A 9,716-nucleotide genomic window follows, 5' to 3' on the forward strand; every position below is an offset into this window, starting at 1 on the left:
GATTGTTTGGCATCTTTTTCTTCTCCAGATGGATGTTTACTGCTTTCTCTTCACGGACCTCTTCCTCATCACCAAACCGGTGAAGAAGGCCGAACGCACAAAGGTCATCCGCCAGCCATTGCTGGTTGACAAGCTGGTGTGCCGTGCGCTCAAGGATCCTGGTGAGGGGTGTTTGTGAGTTGGGTCATTTTTCACAGACAACTGCTATATGTCTGCACTGTAGGATTGACCCCTCGAGCTGTGCCACAGCCTCAATCCTGATCCCCCCTGCAACTGCTTTTTGTAAACAAAGCACTCATCCACCTGTTGTTATTTGTATACTGTGTTATACTCACATAAAGACACATAAAAGGTAAAGGTAAAGGTACCCCTGCCCGTACGGGCCAGTCTTGACAGACTCTGGGGTTGTGCGCCCATCTCACTTAAGAGGCCAGGGGCCAGCGCTGTCCGGAGACACTTCCGGGTCACATGGCCAGTGTGACATCGCTGCTCTGGCGAGCCAGAGCTGCACACGGAAACGCCGTTTACCTTCCCGCTGGTAAGCGGTCCCTATTTATCTACTTGCACCCGGAGGTGCTTTCGAACTGCTAGGTTGGCAGGCGCTGGGACCGAGCAGCGGGAGCGCACCCCGCAGCAGGGATTCGAACCGCCGACCTTTCGATCAGCAAGTCCTAGGCGCTGAGGCTTTAACCCACAGCGCCACCTGTGTCCCTAAAGACACATAGGTAAAGGTAAAAGGACCCCTGACCATTAGGTCCAATCGTGACCGACTCTGGGGTTGTGGCGCTCATCTGGCTTTATTGGCCGAGGGAGCCGGTGTACAGCTTCCAGATCATGTGGCCAGCATGACTAAGCCGCTTCTGGCAAACCAGAGCGGCACATGGAAACGCCATTTACCTTCCCGCCGGAGCGTTACCTATTTATCTACTTGCACTTTGACATGCTTTCGAACTGCTAGGTTGGCAGGAGCAGGGACCGAACAACGGGAGCTCACCCTGTCGCGGGGATTCGAACAGCCGACCTTCTGATCGGCAAGTCCTAGGCTCTGTGGTTTAACCCACAGCGCCACCTGTGTCCCATAAAGACACAATACATGATAAAAATAAAAACGACCCAATAATCCCCCCTCCCCAATACATTTTAAAAGGGCATTGGATGTCAATCAGCCAAAGGCCTGGTTAAAGAGGAGTGTTTTTGCCTGGCACCTAAAGGTGTATAATGAAGGCGCCAACCCGAACCTCCCTGCGGAGACCATTCCACAAACGGGAGTTTAGCGTGGAATTTTGTGGTGTGTTCTCCCTATCCAGCCGGCAGCCCACAGATTCTCGACAGTAAACTCAGATATTCCTAATCCGGGGAAAATCTGCGTGCATAAATTGCCCTGTGATAAGGGCTGTGTGATCCTGGCCCTGCAGAATGTCGAAACCTGCTCCAAAGGAATCCAGATTTTGCTTCTGCAGTCGATGAAGATAAATCATAGAAAGGGAGGAGGGGATGGAATTCAAGCCTGATCTTGGGCGGCTGAACATCAGAAGAGGCTGCTGGATCAGGCCAATGGCCCATCTAGTCCAGCATCCTGTTATTGCAGTGGCCAACCAGATGCCTGTGTGAAACCAGCAAGCAGGATTCAAGTGCAGGAACCCTCTCTTCTCTCCTGTGGTTTCCAGCAACTGGTATTCAGAAGCATTGCTTCCTGCAACTTTGTTGGCCGGGCACAGCCTTCTTCATGAATTTGTCAACTCCTCTTTGAAAGCCGTCAATGTCGTTGGCCACCACTGCCTCCTGCAGGAGTGAGTCCCACAGGTTAACTATGCACTGCAGGAAAATCTTACTTCTGTTTGCCTTTTCCTGAGCCTCCCAACATTTGGCTTCATTGGCTATCCATGAGTTCTAGTGTTAGGAGAGAGGAACTCTGGAGAGTTACGCTTTGCCGCTCCTGCAGGAGGCGGCCGCTGACATGGGTGGCTTCAGAATGGATTTGGACAAATAAAGCTATATCAATGACTACCAGCCAGGATGGCCATGCGCTGCCTCCATGATCAGAGGCAGCAATGCTTCTGAGCACCAGTTGCTGGAAACCACAGGAGGGGACAGTCCTCCCCTGGGGTCCTCTTTGCGGGCTCCCCACTGGGCCACCTGCCACCGTGAGACCAGGATGCTGGACTAGGTGGGCCACTGGCCTGACCTTTCCTGAATCTTCCACCATTCAGCTTCCTGAAGCCGAGCTTGTGCCGGTGGCAGCTTTCCCTTGTCACATGCACGCAGGAGTAACCACTAACCTAACACCAGACTCCCCCTCCCTTGTCTTCCTCATCAGGTTCCTTCTTGCTGATCTACCTGAATGAGTTCCGGAGCGCGGTGGGAGCCTACACCTTCCAGACCAGTGGGCAGTCTCTGTGCCGGAGCTGGATCGAGGCTGTCTGCAATGCCCAGGTGGGTGCTGTGGGAGCCAAGAGGATTTCCCCCGAAAGGTGGAGGTTGTGGGCACTCTGTTTCCTCTGACTTTGCTGGACTACAACTCCCATCATCCCCGACCACCCTGGGTGGGTCCGATGGGAACGAGTCCAGCAATACTTGAAGGGCTGCACATTCCCCATTGCTACCCAAGGAGCATCTCCTCCTCTCCTTTATTTGAGGTTTTTTAAGAGAGATTGGATGACCACCTGCCAGGGATTCTTGAGCAGTGATTACTACATTGCAGTGGGATGAATTGGATGAGCCTCGGGACCCCTTCAAACTCTTACCATACTGTGATTCTATGAATAGATTTCTTTTGCTGCAGTTTATCCCCCACCACCCCACCCTCTTTCCCAACTCTTATGCTCACTGGGAAGATGAGTTCTTCGGCTGGGAGCACATCTAGTCAAACAACACTCCTTCCCTTTGCCTGCAGGAACTGGCATTGAGACTCCCACTGCCTCTGGGCACGTAGACTTTGTTCAGCTGATATTTATTTTATCTTTTTGTTTTCATTTTTCCTCATTTATTCTACTTGTTTCACAAAATGCATTTAAAGCGATGCCAGCCCCCGATGACAGTGCCCTGTGCCACTTTTTTAATAGCTCCTCATCCTTTTGATAATTTCCCCCCTCCAGTCATCTAGAACTCTGGGGGTCTCACTCGAGAACGTCTCCCCTTTGCTTGTCTGTTTTTGGGTGCGGATCTGTCTCCACCAAAGGCACTTGCTGGCTCTTTTATTTTTTTTACTTTTATTTTTTTACAATTTCAATCCACTCTTGATAAATTCCCTTATACCCCAGCTACAGTGATTGACTTCAGTTGGTATTAACACATTTAGTGATTTCTAAATTCGCAAGTGAAGTTCTCCTTTTTTCTTCCTGTGTGAGGTATTAATTTTCATCAATTGTTCCCTTCATTTCTTTATAAATTTTATATCCGTAATAATTATTCCTGGTCTCCTTAGTGCCGCCTTACCCATGCTTTGTTCAACAAACCACAAATTGTCTCACAGAGGAGCAATGAAGCCATGGCCTATACTATAGCACCAACTTTTTTACGATACGATATCTTTATTGTCATTTCCCTTGCGGAACAATGAAATTGAAAAACTACATAAAAACTACATAAAACTACATAAAAACTACATAAAACATTCAAAAACCTCTAAAAACTCTAAAACCCCATTTTAAAATACACTATACTACAGAGACCCCTTATGCTGCGTTTAGAACCAGATTTGCATTAACGTAGAAACTGTTTCTCAGGCGGCTAGTCCTGGCCTTTATAACCCTATACCTTCTTCCAGAAGGCAGAAGCTGAAAGAGATCATTTCCTGGGTGTGTAGTATCATGTGCTATCTCTGCCGCTTTCTTATGGCACCTGGCAGCATAGATTTGATCTAAGGTGGGAAGAGTGCACCCAATAATTCTCTCTGCAGTCTTTACAACCCTGGATAGCATTGTTTTTTCCCTGGCCGTGCAGCTCCCAAACCACACGCACAGACCATAAGTTAGTATGCTCTCCACAGTGCAATGGTAAAATGCCATCAACAGGTCCTTTGAGAGATTGTTTTTCCGGAGGATTCTCAGAAAAACTTGCATAAAAACTGCACCTGCTGTTTCATATGCCTAGATGCATCTTGAGCAAATTGAGATGGCGAGTGCTTGGTGCAAAATGTGATGTAACGACACCCCTCCTCTGTAGTATCTCTGGGTCTTTCTACTTATCCCATCCCTCCTGTACCTTCTTGCAGAACAAATTGCAGCACCTCCGTCTGCAGGAGCACCAGCGTAGCCAGCAGCAGCTGCAAAGCCTTGAAGAAGAAGAAGAGGAGGATGAAGAAGAAGAAGAGGAAGAAGAGGAAGAGGATGGGGAGAGTGGTGCCTCAGGAGCCAGCTCCCCCACCATCCTCCGCAAGAGCACCAACAGCTTGGACTCACAGCAGTGGTATGCTTGGGGCAGGGAGACAGGCAGAGGGGGCTTTCCAGGGGCCACATGCCAGTGCCGAGTGTGGCCAGAAGGAAAAGTGATGCTTATTGTGTAAAGAAGACCATTTTCCAGCCACGCACTAACCAGAGGCTTCCCCTCTACACCCACCCACACCACAGTTTAGATCTGCCTGGATAGCTCAGCTGGTTAGAGCGTGGTGCTGATAATATCAAGGTTGCAGGTTCGATCCCTGTATGAGACAGCTGCATATTCCTGCATTGCAGGGGGATCAGACGAGATGATTCTCGGGGTCTCTTTCATTGAGGTGTGTGAAGCAGGGTCCCTGAGAGCTGTGGCCTGGGGAGCAGGGATATTCTTTAGGGAGAAACCTGAGCACCAGATACAGAGGGCCCGATGTGGCCCCTGAACCCATTTCTTAATTCAGAAATGAAAGAGCCAGCCGTACCTGTCAGAAGTTTGGGAAACATTCCGATTACAAAATATCCTCATTCATGTGCCACAAACCTCCAATAGGGGCAGCAAGAACCTCACCTTCTCCCTCAGTCCCCAAAATGCCTGGTGGAGTAAAAGTAGTCCAGGATTTAGATTTAGGAAAAGAGTGGCCCATTGGGGAAGTGTTACCATAGGAAGGCCCTTGCCTCGTTCTTCCTAACATTTAGTCAAAGTCTCCTCTCTTGAAATTGAGCCTAAATGGATCTCAAGAGCTAACTGGCAACCAGCTCCTTCCTGATTTCTCCCTGCCTCTTCTTTGCAGCCTCTCTGACGGCTCCACCGAGACCATCTCCGTGGTGGTGGTAGATGCCAGCGAGGGCCCCCCTTCCCCCGACTTCGAGGTGGGTCCCTTCAGCTCCCAGTCCGATGAAGCATCCATCAGCACCACAGCTTCCTCCACAACACCCACCATGGAACTGGGCGAGGCCCTCCCTGCCAGCACCACCAACCACTGCCTCAAACCGGAGTCCGGGTCCTGCCGCTCGGCCTCCATCGACAGCGCCTATGGCACCCTGTCGCCCACCTCCTTCCAGGAATTTGCAGACCAGCAGCAGCGGCAGCAGCGGCAGCAGCAGCAGCAGCAGCAACAGCAGGAGGAGACTGGGGGGTCTACAGAGCAGGATGACGGCGCCCCCACCCCCTCGCAACGGACCGGCTCCCCGAAACTGCGGCGGCAGGTGCCAGTCCAGCTGCTGCCTGCCAAGACCAAGGTGCTCAAGTCCAAATCAGAGGCAAACCTCTTGCAGATGCTGCCAGCCTCCCTGCAGCTGGCCCAGAGCAAGAGCCTCTCTGAACTCTGCCCGGCCATGTTCCTGCTGGGCTCCCCGCGGACTAACGGGCCCCAGGGCCACAGACAGGGCAAATCAGGGCGGGGGGCTGGCGGGGGCGGCAGCAGCAGCAGCAACAGCAGCACCTCAGAGCTGTCAGAGGCCGAAGAGGGTTCACCAGCCGGGCTCTGCGTTTCCCCAGAGTTGCCCGCCGCCTCTGCAGGGCTGCAAGCGCCTTGCTGGCTGGGCAGAGAGTGCCGGGGAGAGGAGCTGCCTGCCGCCCGCCGGACTCTGTCGGACCCGCAGGCGAGCCAGCACCGCAAGTTGACGCTGGCGCAGCTCTACCGGATCCGAACCACACTGCTACTCAACTCCACGCTCACTGCCTCGTGAGTGCTGCTGGGGAGACTGGGCTGGGCTGGGCTGGGGGTGGGGGGAGGTGGAATTATAGGCTACTGTAGTTAAACTACGGAACTCCCACAGGAGGCAGGGGTGGCCACCAATTTAGATGGCTTTAAAAGAGGATTGAATAAATTCGTGGAGGGGAAGGCTAGTGGTGGCTGATAGCCATGAGGGCTGTGCTCTCATACCTTCCAACATTTTCCAGCAGAAAGTCAGGACGTGTGTCAGCTGGCATGCTCAGAAGCATGGCACCAAATGAGGCGCATGTTGGCTGCCCGCCTCCCCTGCTGCAGCCCCTACCTGGTAGCTGCTCTCTTCCCTCCTCACTCACTTCTTCCGCCCACGCTGCACCTCACGCTGCCATAAAGGCGGCAGCAACTTTGACAGTGGCAGAGAGGGGCTGGCAAGAGCGTTGCGCGAGTCCGTCGCCTCCGCTCCAGTGCGGAAATGCCTTCCCCATGCACAAGGGTTCCACTTCTGAAGATTGCCCTGCTAAGTGCAAGCCCTGGCCCATCCTCCTCCCGTGTTTGGAGCGGGGAGACGGGACATTCCTGAATGAAAGCAGAAGCCAGGGTTTCTTCTGCAATTCCATGAATTTCCTGGGAAAAGAGGGACACTTGATGGTTATGTGCTCTTCCTCCGGGGTCAGAGGCAGTGATGCTTCTGAATACCAGTTGCTGGCAGCCGCAGGAGGGGAGAATGTTGCTCTTGTGCTCAGGTCCTACTTAAGGGTTTCCCAATAAAGGCATCTGGTTGGCTCCTATGAGAATGGGATGCTGGACTGAATGGGCCTGATCCAGCAAGGCTGCTCTTATGTAGAGACTTCAGCTCTCTTCCTGATCCTCTCACCCACTTTGTTCCGCTACCTCCACTTTCACACACTCCTTTTGCAAGAACTTACTGTATTTTTCGCTCTATAAGATGCACCCGACCATAAGACGCACCTAGTTTTTAGAGGAGGAAAACAAGAAAAAAAATATTCTGAATCAACTGTTGTTGAAGAGGCTTTGCACGGCTATCCCTGAAGCCCTAACAGCAAGAGGGATCGCTGCGCAGTGAAAGCAGCAATCCCTCTTGCTGTTCTGGCTTCAGGGATAGTTGCACAGCCTGCATGTGCTCCATAAGACGTGCACACATTTCCCCTTACTTTTTAGGTGGGAAAAAGTGTGTCTTATAGAGCGAAAAATACGGTAGCTAACAGTAGAAACAGGGTTTGTTTTTCTAGTTGGAGCTCACCGGAGTTCAGCTCCAGCACCTCCCAGGCTAGTGCCATTGCCATTCTAAGAGAATAAGAGAGAAGTTCGTGGTGAGCTCCAGCTCTCTTTCCCCCCTCGAAAAATCAAACCATCTAAATAACCTCTTTTGTCTGGTGGTCTGCTTGCTGCAGGGAAGTATGAAGACATCAGAGAAGCGCAAACCACAAGCGGGAGATGCCTTGCCCGGCGCCGGGAGTTCCACATCATCCTTAAGTTATGCAGCGTCACCAGCCTTCGGCATCGGATCCCCTTGCCCACTCCTTGGGTGGTGGTGGTGCCCTGCTGACCCGGCAGGACACAGGCATGAGGGCGAGGGGCACCATCCTGCAAGCAGAGTCCGTGCTGCACGGGACGAGGCAGCTGCATGCGTCGATGTGTGTGTGTCCGGGGTCCATGCATATGTGGCAACTGTTGGGTTTGAGTGCGCGAGAGGCAGCCTGGCGGTGGAGACGAGAGACAGCCACACCTGCTGACGGCTCTTGGCGGATGCACGGACCTCCCAGGACCACATTTCCTGCTTCCTTGCCCTCTCCTGCTTCACCCAGATTCTGGGTGGGGGGGAGTAAGAGGCAGACGGAGTGTACTCCCTTTGACAAGGACCTTTGGGGTGGGGCAGTGGGGAGGGTCTTTCCCAAACAATGCACTTAGGACTGTTATCTCATACCATGCCCAGACGCCTGGGCATTAACACTATTGTGGGATGCTTCCAACCTAATGCCCTCCCTCTGTCCCACTAATTAACAGTTCTTCCTGTGCAAAACTCCTTGAAAGAGCAAGTGTTTATGCCTGCTGTGCTGGTACAGCCCTGCTGTTAGATGGCGGGGGGTATTGTCCCATTGCCCGTGTTGAATAAGATTCGACTGCTAGCAGCCAACTGACTATGTCTGGCCCTGGGGGTCAGATGGGTCTCTGTCTCTCGCTTTGCTTCTGCCCCCTGTGGGCACCCTTCCTTGCCTCTTGGTCTGGACATGTGCAGAATGACCAGATCAAGGAAGCAAACCCAGATGGCGAAGCTGGCTGGTCTTCCGCTCTGTCTCCCTTTCCGTATTGTGGAGACCTCTGCAGCGAGGCCACAATCCCAGGTGCAGTTGTAGGGTGTGGGGAGGGCTGGATCTGTCCTAATGACTAGGTCCTCCTGCCTTGAAGACATGGCTTGGCTGCTATCTTCTGCAATGGCACCCAAGATGCTTTTCCTGGTGAGGGCACGTAAATGGTTGACGTTGCTCTCTGGTTGCGCCCAGGAAAGCCATCCACCAAGGGAATCCTGCCAACCTGCTGGCGATAGCCCACATTGGTTCCGAGGTCCCATGTCCTGTGTATGCAGCAACATTTGCCCTGACTTTGCACCTGAGTGTCCTGATTCCACCCGAGGGGGATGGGGCTGCCAAGCAGGGGAGCAAAGAGGGAAGCAGAATGTCGGGAAGGAGCAGAGAAGTGGGAGGTCTGTGCTGGGAAATCCAGGTTCTGGAGTAAGGGGGGGGGAGGGCAAAGTGATGAGGAATGGCAGTGCAAAGTGGGCAGCTGAACGGGTGGAGAGGCCGAGCGGCCTACATAAACAGACGGCAGAGCCAGACGTAGGCCAGGAAGTTGGGAATACGAGAGACTGGGGATGGAGCAGAAGATTCGGGGCCTGCACTGCTTGCCATTCTCAAAAGAGGCTGTGCTGTCTCTGCGGGGATGTTGGCTTAAGGACTGGAGACATAGGAGACCCCTGGGGAAATGATGAGGGCACCAGACTGGGGTCCCACCCCCCGCACTTTGCAACCTTCTCTCTTTTATTGGGAAACATGGAGGCGAAAGGACCCCTTCTCCCCCCCCCCCCGTGAATCCCCGCTGTGCTGAGCTCTCTTCCTTTGCCCTGGTGGCAAATTGGGGCACCTGCCCCGTCCTTCCCTTCCCTTCCTTTCACCTCCCTCTGGCAATAATAAGCCTGCAGGCCTCCCAGTTTGATGGGGACCCTGCTTGCTTTGCTCTCTATGGGGAAAACCCAAAGCACAGAGTGTCCTTCTCCTTTTCTGGGAGCAGGGGGTGGGGGTCTGTCGAGAGCTTGCTGCCCTTTATGCCCGTAATAAGTTGGCATTGGGCGCTACACTGCGTAGAGCAGAGACTGCAAGGGGGAACTGAGGGAGACCCTCTTCCCCACCCCAGTCCATTTCCCTGTGCATGATTTAGCCGGCTGGTGTATTTTTTTTCTGTGTGTGCGTTTTCAGGTTGCCTATTTATTAAGCTTAACTATTTCCCTAGCACCCACCTCAACCCCCCCCCAGGTGAGGCCAGTTCCTTTTATACCACTTTATGTATTGACGGTCGTGACCCCACCCCTCCGCCCTTGTCCTTCCTGATATCGGGCAGATGTGTTGGTTTCGGCCATCCCTCTAATGCTAATGTC

The 9,716-nt window shown here is 52.9% G+C and overlaps 1 protein-coding gene across 8 annotated transcripts in view; it reads left to right on the plus strand.

Moving 5' to 3' along the window:
- PLEKHG5 (pleckstrin homology and RhoGEF domain containing G5) overlaps positions 1 to 8,481 on the plus strand; it is a gene marked incomplete at its 3' end in the record, with an annotated part of 97,662 nt that extends 89,181 nt beyond the window's left edge. For 5 of the 8 annotated variants that reach the window (XM_081923488.1, XM_081923486.1, XM_081923490.1 and 2 more), the window contains 5 exons: positions 29 to 161; positions 2,318 to 2,433; positions 4,214 to 4,407; positions 5,165 to 6,058; positions 7,459 to 8,481. In XM_081923488.1, coding sequence (XP_081779614.1) covers positions 29 to 161; positions 2,318 to 2,433; positions 4,214 to 4,407; positions 5,165 to 6,058; positions 7,459 to 7,468 — 1,347 coding nt within the window. Of the gene's footprint in view, positions 1 to 28; positions 162 to 2,317; positions 2,434 to 4,213; positions 4,408 to 5,164; positions 6,063 to 7,458 lie in introns of those variants that run through there. The other 3 variants (XM_081923489.1, XM_081923487.1, XM_081923491.1) reach the window with 1 other exon arrangement.
- Positions 8,482 to 9,716: the final 1,235 nt, after the last annotated feature.

This window comes from Podarcis melisellensis (assembly GCF_964234715.1).
Source record: "Podarcis melisellensis genome assembly, chromosome: 8".
NCBI classification, from domain to species: Eukaryota; Metazoa; Chordata; class Lepidosauria; order Squamata; family Lacertidae; genus Podarcis; species Podarcis melisellensis.